General features: G+C 44.2%; 1 protein-coding gene across 4 annotated transcripts in view; it reads left to right on the plus strand.

The window, feature by feature from the left end:
• LOC106561909 (serine/threonine-protein kinase BRSK2) overlaps positions 1 to 20,428 on the plus strand; it is a 168,563-nt gene that overhangs the window by 76,701 nt on the left and 71,434 nt on the right. For all 4 annotated transcript variants that reach the window (XM_014126249.2, XM_014126250.2, XM_014126252.2 and 1 more), the window contains exon 2: positions 6,173 to 6,267. In XM_014126249.2, the coding sequence (XP_013981724.1) occupies positions 6,173 to 6,267 (95 nt within the window). The remainder of the gene's footprint in view (positions 1 to 6,172; positions 6,268 to 20,428) is intronic.

Below are 20,428 nucleotides of genomic sequence, written 5' to 3' on the forward strand. Positions count from 1 at the left end.
CCGATGGTCACTCTGACAGAGCTCCAGAGTTCCTCTGTGGAGATAGGAGAACCTTCCAGAAGGACAACCATCTCTGCAGCACACCACCAATCAGGCCTTTATGGTAGAGTGGCTAGACAGAAGCCACTCCTCTTTAAAAGGCACATGACAGCCCGCTTGGAGTTTGCCAAGAGGCACCTAAAGGACTCTCAGACCATGAGAAACAATATTCTCTGGTCTGATGAAACCAAGATTGAACTCTTAGGTCTGAATGCCAATCGTCATGTCTGGAGGAAACCTGGCACCATTCCTACGGTGAAGCATGGTGGTCGCAGCATCATGCTGTGGGGATGTTTCTTAGTGGCAGGAACTGGGAGACTAGTCAGGTTCAGGGGAAAGATGAATGGAGCAAAGTACAGAGAGAGCCTTGATGAAAACCTGCTCCAGAGCACTCAAGACCACAGACTGGGGCGACGGTTCACCTTCCAACAGGACAATGACCCTAAGCACACAGCCAAGACAACTCAGGAATGGCTTTGGGGCAAGTCTCTGAATGTCCTTGAGTGTCCCAGCCAGAGCCCAGATCTAACATCTCTGGAGAGACCTGAAAATAGCTGTGCATCGACACTCCCCATCAAACCTGACAGAGCTTGAGAGGATCTGCAGAGAAGAATGGGAGAAACTCCCTAAATACAGGTCTACCAAGCTTGTAGCGTCATACCCAAGAAGACTCAAGGCTGTAATCACTGCCAAATGTGCTTCAACATCGTACTGAGTAAAGGGTCTGAAAACTAAATGTGATATTTCAGTTTACTATTTTTAATACATTTGCAAAAATGACTAAAAACCTGTTGTTGGTTTGTCATCATGGTGTATTTTGTATAGATTGATGAGGATAAAAGCTATTTAATCCATTTTAGAATAAGGCTGTAGCAAAAAGTTGGAAAAAGTCAAGGGGTCTGAATGCTTTCCCGAATGCACTTTACGTGCATGTGTAAACATTTGTACTGCTGTACGTGTGTGTGCGTGCATGTGTCTGCATGTACAGTATGCAATACACTTACAGAACCCCAGCAACCAGACACCCTGTCCCACAGGAACTATTGAACACCTAACATACTTTGCCATGTCAGCAGTAGCCTAATTAACACGCTGCACATTTAGCATGGATGGGCCTCCTCAGCTTTCACCTGTTTACATGTATCCCACTCCACATGTATGTGGGTTTAGTCTTGTTTGAGGTTAAAGCAGTGAGATAAATCTAGAAGATTAATCAGTTATTGAATACAAGCCAGGTTCTATCCCCAGCTCTGGGACTGGAGAGCCTTACGGTTTGGCTGGTTGGACATCATTGAGAGTTTTGATGACATCGTCCTGGAGGGGCTTTGGGTTGTATTGATCTTAACAGGCAAAGGAGGGATGGGGGAAGGGATGGAGAGTCAGAGGGAAGGATAGAGGGAGGAGAAATCAATGGGGATTCATTTATGTTGGTCAGACATGTGTGTGTGTTTGCGTGTGTATGTGTTTGTGTGTGTGTGCGTGTTGTGTGTGTGTGTTCTAGTCTTAGTCTAGTCTTTGCTTAGTATCTGGGGAATTGACTTAGTAGCTCATACTCTCACTGAAATACAGCTCAGTGTAAACTGTAAACTAAGTCATTTTCAGTACTGTGCACAATATTTTTCCTCATCCCCCTCTCATCTTCCCCTCACTCTCATCTTCTCATCCTGCCAACAACCAAACATAGTTTCTCCTCACCTCAGATGTTACAACAGAGGTGGATTAAAAGACTGTTGATCATTTTACTGTCTATCCATACGCTTCACACATTCTACTTTAATTTGGATCCAATTATCAGTAATATATACTGTTGTATACAGCTGAAGTCGGAAGTTTACATACACTTAGGTTGGAGTCATTAAAACTTGTTTTTCAACAACTCCACAAATTTCTTGTGAACAAACTATAGTTTTGGCAAGTCGGTTAGGACATCTACTTTGTGCATGACACAAGGCATTTTTCCAACAATTGTTTACAGACAGATTATTTCACGCCCCAGTCTTTGGGTGTGACCAGTTGACTGTGCCTTTAAACAGCTTAGAAAATCCCAGAAAATTATTTAATGACTTTAGAAGCTTCTGATAGGCTAATTGACATCATTTGATTCAATTTGAGGTGTACCTGTGGATGTATTTCAAGGCCTACCTTCAAACTCAGTGCCTCTTTGCATGTCATCATGGATAAATCAAAAGAAATCAGTCAAGACCTCAGAAAAAAATTTGTAGACCTCCACAAGTCTGGTTCATCCTTGGGAGCAATTTCCAAATGCCTGAAGGTACCACATTCATCTATACAAACAATAGTACGCAGGTATAAACACCAGGTATAAACACCGCAGCCGTCTTACCGCTCAGGAAGGAGACGCGTTCTGTCTCTTAGAGATGAATGTACTTTGGTGCGAAAAGTGCAAATCAATCCCAGAACAACAGCAAAGGACCTTGTGAAGATGCTGGAGGAAACAGGTACAAAAGTATCTATATCCACAGTAAAATGAGCCCTATATCGACATAACCTGAAAGGCCGCTCAGCAAGGAAGAAGCCACTGCGCCAAAACTGCCATAAAAAAGACAGACTACGGTTTGCAACTGCACATGGGGACAAAGATCATACTTCTTGGAGAAATGTCTTCTGATCTGATGAAACAAAAATAGAGCTGTTTGGCCATAATGACCATCATTATGTTTGGAGGAAAAAGGGGGGCGCTTGTAAGCCGAAGAACACCATCCCAACCGTGAAGCATTGGGGTGGCAGCATCATGTTGTGGAGGTGCTTTGCTGCAGGAGGGACTGGTGCACTTCACAAAATAGATGGCATCATGAGGGAGGAAAATTATGTGGATATATTGAAGCAACATCTCAAGACATCAGTCAGGAAGTGAAATCTTGGTTGCAAATGGGTTTTCCAAATGGACAGTGACCCCAAGCATACTTCCAAAGTTGTGGCAAAATGGCTTAAGGACAACAAAGTCAAGGTATTGGAGTGGCCATTTATTTTTTATTTATTTCACCTTTATTTAACCAGGTAGGCTAGTTGAGAACAAGTTCTCATTTACAACTGCGACCTGGCCAAGATAAAGCAAAGCAGTTCGACACATACAATTACACAGAGTTACACATGGAATAAACAAACATACAGTCAATAATACAGTAGAAAAGGTCTATAAACAGTGTGTGCAAATGAGGTAGGATAAGGGAGGTAAGGCAATAAATAGGCCATGGTGGCGAAGTAATTACAATATAACAATTAAACACTGGAATGGTAGATGTGCAGAAGATGAATGTGCAGGTAGAGATACTGGGGTGCAAAGGAGCAAGATACATAAATAAATAAATAAATACAGTATGGGGATGGGGTAGTTGGATGGGCTATTTACAGATCGGCTATATACAGGTGCAGTGATCTGTGAGCTGCTCTGACAGCTGGTGCTTAAAGCTAGTGAGGGAGATATGAGTCTCCAGCTTCAGTGGTTTTTCCAGTTCGTTCAGGTCATTGGCAGCAGAGAACTGGAAGGAAAGGCAGTCAAAGGAAGAATTGGCTTTGGGTGTGACCAGTGAGATATAACTGCTGGAGCACGTGCTACGGGTGGGTGCTGCTATGGTGACCAGTGAGCTGAGATAAGGGGGGACTTTACCTAGCAGGGTCTTGTAGATGACCTGTAGCCAGTGGGTTTGGCGGCGAGTATGAAGCAAGGGCCAGCCAACGAGAGTGTACAGATCGCAGTGGTGGGTAGTATATGGGGCTTTGGTGACAAAACAGATGGCACTGTGATAGACTGCATCCAATTTGTTGAGTAGAGTGTTGGAGGCTATTTTGTAAATGACATCGCCAAAGTCGAGGATCGGTAGGATGGTCTGTTTTACGAGGGTATGTTTGGCAGCATGAGTGAAGGATGCTTTGTTGCGAAATAGGAAGCCAATTCTAGATTTAACTTTGGATTGGAGATGTTTGATGTGAGTCTGGAAGGAGAGTTTACAGTCTAGCCAGACACCTAGGTATTTGTAGTTGTCCACATATTCTAAGTCAGAACCTTCCAGAGTAGTGATGCTGGACGGGCGGGCACGTGCGGGCAGCGATCGGTTGAATAGCATGCATTAAGTTTTACTTGCATTTAAGAGCATTTGGAGGCCACGGAAGGAGAGTTGTATGGCATTGAAGCTCGTCTGGAAGTTAGTTAACACAGTGTCCAAAGAAGGGCCAGAGTTATACAGAATGGTGTCGTCTGCGTAGAGGTGGATCAGAGAATCACCAGCAGCAAGAGCGACATCATTGATGTATAGAGAGAAGCCCTGACCTCAATCCTATAGAAAATGTGTGGGCAGAACTGAACAAGTGTGTGCGAGCAAGGAGGCCTACAAACCTGACTCAGTTACACCAGCTCTGTCAGGAGGAATGGCCACAATTCACCCAACTTATTGTGGGAAGCTTGTGGACGGCTATCCAAAACGTTTGACCCAAGTTAAATAATTTAAAGGCAATGCTACCAAATACTAATTGAGTGTATGTAAACTTCTGACACACTGGGAATGTGATGAAAGAAATAAAAGCGGAAATAAATCATTCTCTCTGCTATTATTCTGACATTTCACATTATCTAAAATAAAGTGGTGATCCTAACTGACCTACGTCAGGGAATTTTTACTTGGATTAAATGTCAGGAATTGTGAAAAACTGAGTTTAAATGTATTTGGCTAAGGTGTATGTAAACTTCTGACTTCAACCGTATATTTGGCTTGTCACAATACAATATGTGCCTGGCTGATTCAATCAGATTTTCTCTCTCACGCTCTCTCTTTATAGCCCACAGCTTCACTGAGCGCACGTCATCTCTTTTTCATTCTCCAATCTTTTTCAGCATAGTTCGCCTATTTTCCTGTTCTTTCACTGATGACTCACACGCCTGTGTTTGCCTTTTGGTACCGTCACGCGCACACACACACGCGCACACACACACGCACACACACACTCACAATCTATTCGTGGCAATTACATCAATATCAAATATTCATTACCTGGTGTAAAGTGGATGCCGGGGTCTCTAACCCATGTTGGCCAGGCAATCGAGCAGCAGTCCCCGAGCTCCGCTGTCAGCAAGATCAATGGCACATTGTGAATGTCGTCCAGGATGCCATTCCGGCTCTAACTGCCTAACATAAAAGAGCCCTGCGGCTGCCATCTTGGCTCAAAGCCACTGGTGTTTACGGCCCCGGTTTCCCAGTTTCCTCGCATCTTTGGGGAAACCCATGGGGAAATCACACGTCAAATGTAGGATATGTGCATCTCCTCTGAAATATGTATGCCAGGTAATAAAAGCGGTGCATATGCAGTGTGTGGTGGTATTTAGATGCAGACCTGTTAGTAGGAAAGTGACACCCTATCCCCAGGCTCAGCTCTTTGAAAAAGATAGATGTCGCCATTGTGTGTGTGTGTGTGTGTGTGTGTGTGTGTGTGTGTGTGTGTGTGTGTGTGTGTGTGTGTGTGTGTGTGTGTGTGTGTGTGTGTGTGTGTGTGTGTGTGTGTGTGTGTGTGTGTGTGTGTCATAAAATAAAGCTATTGCTTTCTCTGCATTGATTCTTTCATGTTGCTGTTTATGTAGAAGTTGACATTTACTTTGAGATGCAAAATGGCGAGATGGGAGACGTTGGCCTCGCGCGGCTCTGTGGGGTTTCATACAGTGGTTTTTATGAGGAGCTTTGAGGGATGTTTTCTATTATGGAGTTGTTGTGGGCTGACCAATGCTCTCTCTTTTCATCTGTATGTGTGTGTATTCTTTATCTGAGCGAGATGACCAGGGCTTTAGTGTACACACTGACACTCCCTACTCACTGACATTTACTCTGGTTCCCTTCAGTGGGACTTTGTTCGATACACGAGGCAAAGGTAACTCTGTTCTTGGAGTCACTGTGTGTTGGTGCAGGGTTTTGTTTCAGCCCAGCACAAAAACACCTGATACAACTGGTTCGAACAAGACAGGCCTACTCATTCGGCTATTGTGCGTTGGACCCTCTTTGCTTTTGTGTGTGTGTTTGCGCACGTGTGCGTGTGTGTCTGTGTGTTTATTATGTGTTTGACGGTCTTCACTGTGTATATTTGTGTGTGTGTGTGTTTGACACATTATTTGCTAACGTGTGTGTTTCAGGCCTGGTGAAGCTGGGAATCCACTGTGTCACGTGTCAGAAAGTGGCCATCAAGATCGTCAACAGAGAGAAACTCAGCGAGTCTGTCCTCATGAAGGTAAGACCATGGGCTTGACACTACATGTTGCAATGGAGAGCCATATGGCCTTTGTTGTTGTTATTGTTAGAAAAAGAGGGTAATATGACAAGGCCTTCCTGTCACTGTAGTAGAGAGAGTAGAGTGTTGTCCTGCAGGGTCTGACAGTATGACAAGAGGTCTTCCAGGGATAGTGCTGTTACGTAAAACAGATTAATAGAGATGCCTTCCTAACCTTCCATAGCTCTTTATCTTTGTGTCAGTGTGTGTGTGAGTATTGGGGCCTATGAATGACGAAGTATGTTAAGCAACACTTCTGCATTTCCTCATTAGACCAGTACCCATCAATAGCTAGACGAGACTGCTTCTCTGCAATTATAAGCCCTTATGGTAGAGTAAACCATTGGAGTTAGGAAAATGGAGCAGTTCTTAATCTGATCTTGTATAATGACCTTTCATGGGATGCAGCATATTCTCTATCTCAGGAAATCACACTGAAGCATCTCATTGGGATGTAATTGGATCGTGGGTCGATTTAATTTGAATGGGGTGCAGCGCATACATACAGCATACTGTATGTGCTCTCACATGCACACACAGATGCACACACCACACACACACACACACACACACGCACACAGGATGAGATCATCATGACATACTTAGCACCCACGCACGTACGCTGCCACACACACACACACACACACACACACACACACACACACACACACACACACACACACACACACACACACACACACACACACACACACACATACTTCAGTAGTGCCAACACTTCAATATCCTGAGTGTGAGATAGATGGTGTACCAGTGCATGAGGTTCGTGTGGTGCTTGGCACTATCACACTGCTTTGTCCTCCGCACAGAGAAAGGGTCACAGGCAGCCATGGGTGACAAATGTTCTTAATAAAAAACACCCTGGCTGGTGTGTGTGTGTGTGTGTGTGTGTGTGGACTTAATATCATGACTCTAGTGGGCCCACTAGGATGTAGTCGGGGAGATTTTCTGTTGACCAAGCACATGCTTTACTTTCCCTCATTCCCATGGTCACCCCTCAGTAGGGCAATTAACCGTCTGTGTGTTTTGTCAGTCTGCACAGGAGTGTGTGCAGTACGCTATGCACATACATGTGTGCACTATGCATTAACTAAGGCAGTGGAATAAGTAGAGTTTGGTAAGATAAGTGTGTGTGAACAGTAATAAAACAATTCCACAAATAAATTGATCACATACACAGATGTTATTGCGGGTGTAGCGAAAAGCTTGTGTCACGTTGGTATGAAGAGATGTGGGAGACAGGTGCAGGAATGCGTAATAGGGGTAATGAAATTAAATGAAAGTTCCAGAGGGATCCGTGACAGTGACCCCCGACGCGCTGTTCTAGCGGCACAATGACCCCGGTCTAGAGAACGATCACGGGAACACAGTGCGGGTCGATCAGGATCCAATGTAGCTGCCGAAGTTGTGTCATAGTCGGACAGGCCAGTTGCAGCTGCCGAAGTTGCGGCAGTGTCGGACGGACCAGTAGGAGTGGCGTCGGACGGACCGGTTGTGATGGCGTCGGACAAGCCAGTTGTGGCTGCTGAAGTGGTGTCGTCAGACGGACCCATTGTGGCAACGTCCAGCGGCCCAGTTGCAGCTGCCGAAGTTGCGGCGGCACTGGATGGACCAGTCGCAGCGTCGTCGGACGGCCCATTCCAGCTGTCTCCCTTAACCTCTATGGGCTAGGTGGGACGCAAGCGTCCCACCCGTGGTGCACTCCATCAACAGCAGGTGCATTTCAAGAGCGGCAAATTTGAATCCAAATAAATGTCAAAATTCAAATTTTTCAAACATACAACTATTTTACACCCTTTGAAAGATAAACATCTCCTTAATCTAACCACGTTTTACGATTTCAAAAAGGTTTTACGGCGAAAGCATAAATTTAGAGTATGTTAGGACAGTACATTTACAAGAGTTGTGTGTAATGTTTTGTCAATTCAAAGACAGGGTCACCAAAACCATAAAACCAGCTAAAATGATGCACTAACCTTTTACAATCTCCATCAGATGACACTCCTAGGACATTATGTTAGACAATGCATGCATTTTTAGTTCTATCAAGTTCATATTTATATCCAAAAACAGCGTTTTACTATGGCATTGATGTTGAGGAAATCGTTTCCCTCCAATAACCGGCAGTCAAGTCAGCAACACAAATTAAATAATTAAAATTAGAAAACATTGGTAAAATATTATATTGTCATTTAAAGAATTATAGATTTACATCTCTTGAACGCAATCAACTTGCCAGATTTAAAAATAACCTTACTGGGAAATCACACTTTGCAATAATCTGAGCACTGCGCCCAGAAAAATACGCGTTGCGATACAGACTCGCCGTCATGTTGGGGAGATCTAAAATCGAAAATACTATGTAAATAATCCATTACCTTTGATTCTCTTCATCAGATGTCACTTCCAGGTATCACAGGTCCATAACGAATGTAGTTTTGTTCAAAAAAGCTCATCATTTATGTCCAAAAATCTCCGTCTTGTTAGCACATGATCTAAGCCCGCCGGACTTCACTTCATGAACGAGGGGAAAAAATATATTTACGTTCGTTCAAACATGTCAAACGTTGTATAGCATAAATCATTAGGGCCTTTTTTAACCAGAACATGAATAATATTCAAGGTGGACGAATGCATCCTCTTTTATAACGTATTGGAACGAGGGTACCCAACATGAACTCGCGCCAGGTGTCTAATGGGCCATCATCGTTCCATGGCTCTTGTTCGGTCAGATCTCCCTCCAGAAGACTCAAAACACTTTGTAAAGGCTGGTGACATCTAGTGGAAGCAATAGGAAGTGCCAAAATATTCCTCAGCCCCTGTGTTTTTCAATGGCATAGGTTTAAAGGTAATACAACACATCAGGTATCCACTTCCTGTCAGAAAATGTCTCAGGGTTTTGCCTGCCAAATGAGTTCTGTTATACTCACAGACACCATTCAAACAGTTTTAGAAAATTTAGGGTGTTTTCTATCCATATATAATAAGTATATGCATATTCTAGTTACTGGGTAGGATTAGTAACCAGATTAAATCGGGTACATTTTTTTATCCAGCCGTGCAAATACTGCCCCCTAGCCCCAACAGGTTAAATGGTCGATTATTCTGTCACGTAGGTATGAAGGGAAAGGGAGACAGGCGCAGGAATGCATAATAGGGTTTTTTATTCAGCCCGTATTACATCGTGCCGTGTAAAAGCACGGGGGCGAAGACCAAACAAACACTATACAAAACACAGGGTTGAAACCCAAACAAAAGAGCAAGGAGTACCTCGAATAATTAACACCAGTGCACAATGATTATCACACGGGATGAGACCCGTAATCATCTACGCAATCCACAAGGGCACGAAAGCCCAAATACAGTGAGGGAAAAAAGTATTTGATCCCCTGCTGATTTTGTACGTTTGCCCACTGACAAAGAAATGATCAGTCTATAATTTTAATGGTAGGTTTATTTGAACAGTGAGAGACAGAATAACAACAACAAAAAATCCAGAAAAACGCATGTCAAAAATGATTTGCATTTTAATGAGGGAAATAATATTTGACCCCTCTGCAAAACATGACTTAGTACTTGGTGGCAAAACCCTTGTTGGCAATCACAGAGGTCAGACGTTTCTTGTAGTTGGCCACCAGGTTTGCACACATCTCAGGAGGGATTTTGTCCCACTCCTCTTTGCAGATCTTCTCCAAGTCATTAAGATTTCGAGGCTGACGTTTGGCAACTCGAACCTTCAGCTCCCTCCACATATTTTCTATGGGATTAAGGTCTGGAGACTGGCTAGGCCACTCCAGGACCTTACTGTGCTTCTTCTTGAGCCACTCCTTTGTTGCCTTGGCCGTGTGTTTTGGGTCATTGTCATGCTGGAATACCCATCCATGACCCATTTTCAATGCCCTGGCTGAGGGAAGGAGGTTCTCACGCAAGATTTGACGGTACATGGCCCAGTCCATCGTCCCTTTGATGCGGTGAAGTTGTCCTGGCCCCTTAGCAGAAAAACACCCCCAAGGCATAATGTTTCCACCTCCATGTTTGACGGTGGGGATGGTGTTCTTGGGGTCATAGGCAGCATTCCTCCTCCTTCAAACACAGCGAGTTGAGTTGATGCCAAAGAGCTCCATTTCGGTCTCATCTAACCACAAAACGTTCACCCAGTTGTCCTCTGAATCATTCAGATGTTCATTGGCAAACTTCAGACGGGCATTTATATCTGCTTTTTTGAGCAGGGGGACCTTGCGGGCACTGTAGGATTTCAGTCCTTCACGGCGTAGTGTGTTACCAATTGTTTTCTTGGTGACTATGGTCCCAGCTGCCTTGAGATCATTGACAAGATCCTCCCATGTAGTTTTGGGCTGATTCCTCACCGTTCTCATGATCATTGCAACACCACGAGGTGAGATCTTGCATGGAGCCCCAGGCCAAGGTAGATTGACAGTTCTTTTGTGTTTCTTCCATTTGCGAATAATCGCACCAATTGTTGTCACCTTCTCACCAAGCTGCTTGGCGATGGTCTTGTAGCCCATTCCAGCCTTGTGTAGGTCTACAATCTTGTCCCTGACATCCTTGGAGAGCTCTTTGGTCTTGGTCATGGTGGAGAGTTTGGAATATGATTGATCTATTGCTTCTGTGGACTGGTGTCTTTTATACAGGTATCAAACTGAGATTAGGAGCACTCCCTTTAAGAGTGTGCTCCTAATCTCAGCTCGTTACCTGTATAAAAGACACCTTGGAACCAGAAATCTTTCTGATTGAGAGGGGGTCAAATACTTATTTCCCTCATTAAAATGCAAATTAATTTATAACATTTTTGACATGCGTTTTTCTGGATTTTTCTGTTGTTATTCTGCCTCTCACTGTTCAAATAAACCTACCATTAAAATTATAGACTGATCATTTCTTTGTCAGTGGGCAAACGTACAAAATCAGCAGGGGATCAAATACTTTTTTCCCTCACTGTACAGACCACAGGTACAAACACACACCAACGAACCTAGTAACAATAATCGACAGGACAATGGTAAACCAAGGGCACCCTTATACAATTACTAATCACTGGGAATAGGGGCCAGGTGTGCGTAATGAATGTTCCGGAGGGATCCGTGACAGCTTGTGTTCCTAGCTCCAACAGGGCAGTATTATCTTAACAATTCACAACAATACACAAATGTAAAAGTAAAAGAATGGAATTAAGAAATATGTAAATATTTGGACGAGCAATGTCGTAGTGGCATTGACTAAAATACAGTAGAATAGAATACAGTATATAAACTCAGCAAATAAAGAAACGTCCTCTCACTGTCAACTGCGTATTCACAAACTTAACATGTGTAAATATTTGTATGAACATAGCAAGATTCAACAACTGAGACATAAACTGAACAAGTTCCACAGACATGTGACTAACAGGAATGGAATAATGTATCCCTGAACAAAGGGGGGTCAAAATCAAAAGTAACAGTCAGTATCTGGTGTGGTCACCAGCTGCATTAATACTACAGTGCATCTCCTCCTCATGGACTGCACCAGATTTGCCACTTCTTGCTGTGAGATGTTACCCCACTCTTCCAGCAAGGCTCTTCGCTGGCCATGGCAGAACACTGACATTCCTGTCTTGCAGGAAATCATGCACAGAACGAGCAGTATGGCTGGTGGCATTGTCATGCTGGAGGCTCATGTCAGGATGAGCCTGCAGGAAGGGTACCACATGAGGGAGGAGGATGTCTTCCCTGTAATGCACAGCGTTGAGATTGCCTGCAATGACGACAAGCTCAGTCCGATGATGCTGTGACACACCGCCCCAGACCATGACGGACCCTCCACCTCCAAATCGATCCCGCTCCAGAGTACAGGCCTTGGTGTAACGCTCACTCTTCAACGATAAACGCAAATCTGACCATCACCCCTGGTGAGACAAAACCGCGACTCGTCAGTGAAGAACACTTTTTGCCAGTCCTGTCTGGTCCAGCGACGGTGGGTTTGTGCCCATAGGCGACGTTGCTTCTGATGATGTCTGGTGAGGACCTGCCTTACAACAGGCCTCAGTCCAGCCTCTCTCAGCCTATTGCAGACAGTCTGAGCACTGATGGAGGGATTGTGTGTTCCTGGTGTATCTCGTGCAGTTGTTGTTGCCATCCTGTACCTGTCCCGCAGGTGTGATGTTCGGATGTACCGATCCTGTGCAGGTGTTGTTACACGTGGTCTGCCACTGCGAGGACGATCAGCTGTCCGTCCTGTCTCCCTGTAGCTCTTAGGCGTCTCACAGTACGGACATTTATTGCCCTGGCCACATCTGCAGTCCTCATGCTTTCTTGCAGTTTGCCTTAAGCACGTTCAAGCAGATGAGCAGGGACCCTGGGCATCATTCTTTTGGTGTTTTTCAGAGTCAGTAGAAAGGCCTCTTTAGTGTCCTAGGTTTTCATAACTGTGACCTTAATTGCCTACCGTCTGTATGCTGTTAGTGTCTTAACGACCGTTCCACAGGTGCATGCTCATTAATTGTTCACCGTTCATTGAACAAGCATGGGAAATAGTTTTTAAACCCTTTACAATGAAGATCTGTGAAGTTATTTGGATTTTTACAAATTATCTTTGAAAGACAGGGTCCTGAAAAAGGGTCGTTTCTTTTTTTGCTGAGTTTACATATGAAATGAGTAAAGCAGTATGCAAACATTATTAAAGTGACTGCTGTTCCATTATTAAAGTGGCCAGTGATTCCATGTCTATGTATGTAGGGCAGAAGCCTCTAAGGTGCAGGGTTGAGTAACCGGGCGGTAGGCAGCTAGTGATGGCTATTTAACAATTTGATGACTTTGAGATAGAAGCTGTTTTTCTCTCTGTCCCAGTTTTGATATACCTGTACTGACCTTCCCTTTTGGATGATAGTGGGGTGAACAGGCCGTGGCTCGGGTGATTGATATCCTTGATGATCTTTTTGGCCTTCCTGTGACATCGGTTGCTGTAGGTGTCCTGGAGGGCAGGCACCACCCTCTGGAGAGCCCTGCGTTTGCGAGTGGTACCGTTTCCGTACCTGGCAGTGATACAGCCCTACAAGATGTTCTCAATTGTGCATCTGTAAAAGTTTGTGAGGGTCTTAGGGGCCAAGCCGAATTTCTTCAGCCTCATGAGGTTGAAGGTTGCGCCTTCTTCCCCACACTGTCTGTGTGGGTGGACCATCTCAGATTGTTAGTGATGTTTACGCTGAGGAACTTCAAGCTTTCCACCTTCTCCACTGCGGTCCCGTCGATGTGGATAGGGGCATTTCCTGAAGTCCACGATCAGCTTCTTTGTTTTATTGACGTTGAGGGAGAGGTTATTTTCCTGGCACCACTCCGCCAGGACCCTCACCTCCTCCCTCTAGGCTGTTTTGCAATTGTTGGTAGTCAGGCCTATTACGGTTGTGTTGTCTGCAAACTTGGTGATTGAGTTGGAAGTGTGCGGCCACGGAGAACGAGAGCCCACGGAGCGGGCCGCATCGGTGGCACTGTGTTATCCTCAAAGTGGGCAAAGAAGGTGTTTAGCTTGTCTGGGAGCAAGACGTCGGTGTCCGTGTAATCCGTGATCGTCTGTAGACCCTACCACATATGTCTCATGTCTGAGCCGTTGAATTGCGACTCCACTTTGTCTCAGTTCTGACGTTTTCCCTGTTTGATTGCCTTACGGAGGGAATAACTGCACTGTTTGTATTTGACCATATTCCCAGTCACCTTGCCATGGTTAAATGCGTTGGTTCGCGCTTCCAGTTTTGCGCGAATGCTGCCATTTGTCCACGGTAACAGTAACTAACTAACTTTTGTACATCGCTCTGGTCCATACAATTGACCTCATTTTCGCGCCCAAAAAACGTAATTCTTCCAGATCAACTGTAATATCAATACCATTGTAAAGCACAATTTCTCCCCTTTCCAGCAAAATGAAGGATGAGACCTTCATGATGCCCATCCCTGAATGATTGAAGAAGGCAATGAGCGCCGTCAGGTCTTTTTAAAAATGGCGGGTGGGGAAGCGAAACCTATTGCGTTATAGTGAAACGGGGAGATATGTCGTGTGGGGAAACAACTTTTTTCACCTGATCTGTCCAACTTATCACCTCTAAAATGTAAGTAAAATACTATAAAGAGTTTATGTAATGTGTCATTACATACCTTTTTGAAGGTTTGTGTCAAATTTGAATCAGGTTTTTAGAGCGGCGCTAAAGTTATCTTCCGAATGTAAGCAGCGGCTGCCGCAGCTTTTGAGAGTCACAATGGCTTGCAGTGATGACACAGAAAAATGAATGCATTCAGTTGTACAATTGACCAGGTATCCCCCTCACCCCTTACCTTATCCCTTTGTTGTTTTTAATATGCAAGAGAAGGGCTACCCCTGGTGGAAAGAGGCTGTACGGCACAAAATGAGTTGCAAATGCATGCCGTACGTTACGTAGTGACACGTCACGATGTAACGTACCGAGGGGTCCGTTTTTTCATCTTTTCTCCAATACTATTAGTCCATTACCATGTCAGTCAACGCTGAATCGAAACTTAGTTCACACCCTGAATTTTTGATGCAACACATTCGCTACAGCCCCATTCGTTTTCATTGCAGCCTCGTCTGAATGCTGCGGTTGCGCAAATTTGTACGGAATGGGGTTAATCACCGTTATATGTAATAATGTGCTAACGTACAAACACACTCTTGCCCTCTCATATGGTGTGTGTGTGTACAGTATGTGTGTGCAGTCAGCGCGGCAGCGGAGTCAGCCAAACGGGCCATTTCAGAGCTGCTGCCTCTCCTTTCTGCTGATGTTGTTCTTTCAGCCTAATGAGAGAACGAGTGGGATGGAGAGAACGGGAGAAAAGAGGGGAGCATTACTCCACCCATCAGGCCTACTCAACACTTTAACCCTCTCACTCTTCATTTCCATTGCCTTGGTTAGTTGGTTAAATGGGTCATTTACTCAGATTTTTAACTTTTTTTAATTTAACCTTTATTTAACTAAGCAAATCAGTTAAGAACAAATTCTCATTTTACAAAGACGTCCTACCCCGGCCAAACCCTCCCCCTAACCCGGATGACGCTGGGCCAATTGTGCACCGCCATATGGGATTAGGGTGTGTGTGTGTGTGTGTGTCTGAAGTTAGTTTGAGTTGAATGACACATGGAGCATATCCCTTTTTTGTCTCCGTTTTGTCCCTCATCCTATCAGGCTTTATATTTCAAATTTGTTAAAATCTTTCTTTTCCATCTCTCTCTCTCTCTCTCTCTCTCTCTCTCTCTCTCTCTCTCTCTCTCTCTCTCTCTCTCTCTCTCTCTCTCTCTCTCTCTCTCACTCTCTCTCACTCTCTCTCACTCATTCCCATTCTCAACATCTGAGGGGCTTGTTGTCATAGGAACAGTGATTGGCTTCGGAAAGGGAGGGGAGAAAATGACATTTCTTCCCAGCGTGAGTTGTTGGCCGTCTGTCTTTCCCCCTACCCATTGCAAATCCACCAGACAACACACTACACACACACTCAGACAACAACATGTTTAAAACATATTCCCTTCCTCTGTTGTCTCACCTCAAAACTCATTCATACTTTGGCATTTTCAAAAGGTTTGATTTTCAACGCAAGTGTACTCCTGAATCATGATGTGTTTCTTTGTTTAAAAGGCCGTTACAGCAGGTACACTACAATATGCATCTGTACATTCATCTTTTCAGTTTGTTTGTGTGTGTGTGTGTGTGTGTGTGTGTGTGTGTGTGTGTGTGTGTGTGTGTGGGTCAGAGATATGGAGGGGAGAAGGTTAGAAAAAAGAAAGAAAGAGGGAGAACAAGAGGGACAGAAGAAGGGGGAGAGAGGACATGTATTTCTGAAAGACTAAACTTATTTCCCGTCTACTGTCTTTCATGTTGGGATTAATTGTCTTCTCCATCCCTGCTTCCTCTTTGTTTTGTCTCTAATCTCAATTCAATTCAAGGGCTTTATTGACATGGGAAACATATGTTAAGATTGCAAAAGCAAGTGAAGTAGATAAACAAAAGTTAAATAAACAATACAAATTAACAGTAAACTTTACACTCACAAAAGTTCCAAAAGAATTAAGACATTTCAAATGTCATATTATGTGCAAATAGTTAAAGTACAAAAGGGAAAATAAATAAACATTAATATGGGTTGTATTTACAATGGTGTTTGTTCTTCACTGGTTGCCCTTTTCTTGTGGCAACAGGTAACAAATATTGCTGCTGTGATGGGAAGGTAGCATTATTATGCTACCTTCAACTTTAACTTTAAACCTTCAATTATAATTTTTACAAAGAGATCATGTGAGATATCTCAGACACTTAAGAGGTGAACCCGCTTTTGTGTGTTAATGGCAGTTTTACAATCGAAAATAAACTTCAATGGCCACTCAGGGTAGATTCCTCTCAGTATTTCACCCAGTAGATATGGGAGTTTGTCAAAATTGTGTTTGTTTTCAAATTCTTTGTGGATCTGTATGATCTGAGGGAAATATGTGTCTCTAATATGGTCATACATTTGGCAGGAGGTTAGGAAGTACAGCTCAGTTTCCACCTCATTTTGTGGGCTGTGTGCACATAGCCTGTCTTCTCTTGAGAGCCAGGTCTGCCTACGGTGGCCTTTCTCAATAGCAAGGCTATGCTCACTGAGTCTGTACATAGACAAAGCTTTCCTTAAGTTTGGGTCAGTCACAGTGATCAGGTATTCTGCCACTGTGTACTCTCTGTTAAGGGCCAAATAGCATTCTAGTTTGCTCTGTTTTCTGTCAATTAATTTAAATGTGTCAAGTAATTATATTTTTGTTTTCTCATCATTTGCTTGGGTTTAATTGTGTTGCTGTCCTGGTGCTCTGTGTGGTCTGTTTGTGTTTGTGAACAGAGCCCCAGGACCAGCTTGCTTAGGGGACTCTTCTCCAGGTTCATCTCTCTGTAGCTGATGGCTTTGTTATGGAAGGTTTGAGAATCGCTTCCTTTTATGTGTTTTTGGAATTTAACGGCTCTTTTCTGGATTTTGATAATTACCGGGAATCGGCCTAATTCTGCTCTGCACGCATTATTTGTTGTTTTACGTTGTACACAGGATATTTTTGCAGAATACTGCATGCAGATTCTCAGTTTGGTGTTAGTCCCATTTTGTGAATTCTTGGTTGGTGAGCAGATTCCAGACCTCACCACCATAAATTGCAATAGGTTCTATAACTGATTCAAGTATTTTTTTGCCAGATCCTAATTGCTATGTCGAATTGTATGTTCCTTTTCATATCATAGAAGACCCATCTTGCCTTGTCTCTCAGCTCGTTTACAGCTTTGTGGAAATTACCTGTGGCGCTGATGTTTATGCCGAGAGTATGTATAGTTTTTTGTGTGCTCCAGAGCAATGGTGTCTAAATGGAATTTGTATTTGTGGTCCCGGCAACTGAACCTTTTTTGGAACACCATTATTTTTGTCTTACTGAGGTTTACTGTCAGGGCCCAGGTCTGACAGAATCTGTGCAGAAGATCTAGGCGCTCTCTCTGGCCTCTGTAGCAGCATTAGCATGGCATTTGCATGTGTTTCTGCATTGTGTGTGTGTGTGTGTGTGTGTGTGTGTGTGTGTGTGTGTGTGTGTTAAGTGTGTGTGTGATCCTAGGTTGACGGTGTGTGTGTAACAGCTGAAGACAGTCTGAGCACCAGAGACTTGACATTTAGAGACCGGAGGAGATGAGATGTTGCAGAGACAGAGATCACCACCTAACATCATCACCAGCAGCCTTCTGAGATAATGATGTCATCCCTGGCATTTAGACTAAGAATATCGAGTGAGATTAGACTCATAATCATTGCAAATTATACAACATAACTGTTCTATACATTTACAATAATCTAATCTCACTCCATTGTAGAACTTCCTACTCTGCTCTATGGATATAGCGATACTACAATGCAGCTAGGGCACACCAGATCCACTGCGGTATTAGACGTTTTTCCAGGTCCCCAGGACTTCGGGAGATGTCCTGTGCATGAAATGTCAATATCGAGTGCGTGTTACCATCTAGTAGACACTCGTTAGGGCATTGTGGATTGAGATAGAGGAAGAGCTGAATCCGCGAGCTACGACTCCGAGGATTGCGGGTTCAATTTCAGTTTGAACTCTTTTCCAAACCTTAAAACTTACCAACTTTCACTTCACCCATAGACATATATTCTTGCCCCCCTGGACAAATCTTGTTGTATAATGACGCTTCACTACTACAGTGACACAAGCTGTGGGGTTAGAACATACACAGAGGTGTGGATGTCCATTGATGTTCCACACAGGTGTGGGCACAAGCACACGAACGTGCACACACTTTATTTTTATTTATTTTTATTTCACCTTTATTTAACCAGGTAGGCAAGTTGACAACAAGTTCTCATTTACAATTGCGACCTGGCCAAGATAAAGCAAAGCAGTTCGACACATACAACAACACAGAGTTACACATGGAGTAAAACAAACATACAGTCAATAATACAGTAGAAAAATAAGTCTATATACAATGTGAGCAAATGAGGTGAGATAAGGTTAGGTAAAGGCAAAAAAAAGGCCATGGTGGCAAAGTAAATACAATATAGCAAGTAAAACACTGGAATGGTAGATTTGTAGTGGAAGAAAGTGCAAAGTAGAAATAGAAATAATGGGGTGCAAAGGAGCAAAATAAATAAATAAATACAGTAGGGGAAGAGGTAGTTGTTTGGGCTAAATTATAGATGGGCTATGTACAGGTGCAGTGATCTATGAGCTGCTCTGACAGCTGGTGCTTAAAGCTAGTGAGGGGGATAAGTGTTTCCAGTTTCAGAGATTTTGTAGTTCGTTCCAGTCATTGGCAGCAGAGAACTGGAAGGAGAGACGGCCAAAGGAGGAATTGGCTTTGGGGGTGACCAGAGAGATATACCTGCTGGAGCGCGTGCTACAGGTGGGTGCTGCTATGGTGACCAGTGAGCTGAGATAAGGGGGGACTTTACTTAGCAGGGTCTTGTAGATGACCTGGAGCCAGTGGGTTTGGCGACGAGTATGAAGTGAGGGCCAGCCAACGAGCGCGTACAGGTCGCAGTGTGGGTAGTATATGGGGCTTTGGTGACAAAACGGATGGCGCTGTGATAGACTGCATCCCGTTTATTGAGTAGGGTATTGGAGGCTATTTTATAAATGACATCGCCGAAGTCGAGGATCGGTAGGATGGTCAGTTTTACGAGGGTATGTTTGGCAGCATGAGTGAAGGATGCTTTGTTGCGAAATAGGAAGCCAATTCTAGATTTAACTTTGGATTGGAGATGTTTTATGTGAGTCTGGAAAGAGAGTTTACAGTCTAACCAGACACCTAGGTATTTGTAGTTGTCCACATATTCACATATACACACGCACTTACTGTACAGTGTCAGTTGTATTTTATGTCTGTGTGTGTGTGTGTGTGTGTGTGTGTGTGTGTGTGTGTGTGTGTGTGTGTGTGTGTGTGTGTGTGTGTGTGTGTGTGTGTGTGTGTGTGTGTGTGTGTGTGTGTGTGTGTCGTCCTTGGGCCCAGCAAGGGCTCTGACATCCAGACTTAAGTCCTCACATTTCTGAGCCAGCAAGATGGTGGAGACGGGAGGGAGGGAAAGGGAGACAGTCAAGGTGGTAGGGATGGATGGGGTGTGGAGAATGGAGGGATGGTGGCAGGGATAAGGAGAGGGGGCTAGGGGCTGTTAGAGGACCACCTGGTGAGACCAGATAAATGTAGAAAATATGACATGATAGCAGGAAATTGGTTGTGTGAGACGGAGAGGGGGGATGTATGTGTTTATATATCATAGGAGAAGCCACAGTAGAGATCCTCCTGAGTCTGATGGCCTTGAGATAGAAGCTGTTTTTTAGTCTCACGGTCCCAGCTTTGATGCTCCTATACTGACCTTGGCTTCTGGATGGTAGCGGGGTGAACAGGCCGTGGCTTGTGTGGTTGATGTCCTTGATGATCTTTTTGGCCTTCCTGTGACATTGGGTGCTGTAGGTGTCCTAGAGGGCAGCTGGTTTGCCCCTGGTGATGCGTTGGGCAGACCGCACCACCCTCTGGAGAGCCTTGCGGTTGTGGGCAGTGCAGTTGCCGTACCAGGCAGTGATACAG

Source organism: Salmo salar, chromosome ssa11, assembly GCF_905237065.1.
Source record: "Salmo salar chromosome ssa11, Ssal_v3.1, whole genome shotgun sequence".
Taxonomy (NCBI): domain Eukaryota; kingdom Metazoa; phylum Chordata; class Actinopteri; order Salmoniformes; family Salmonidae; genus Salmo; species Salmo salar.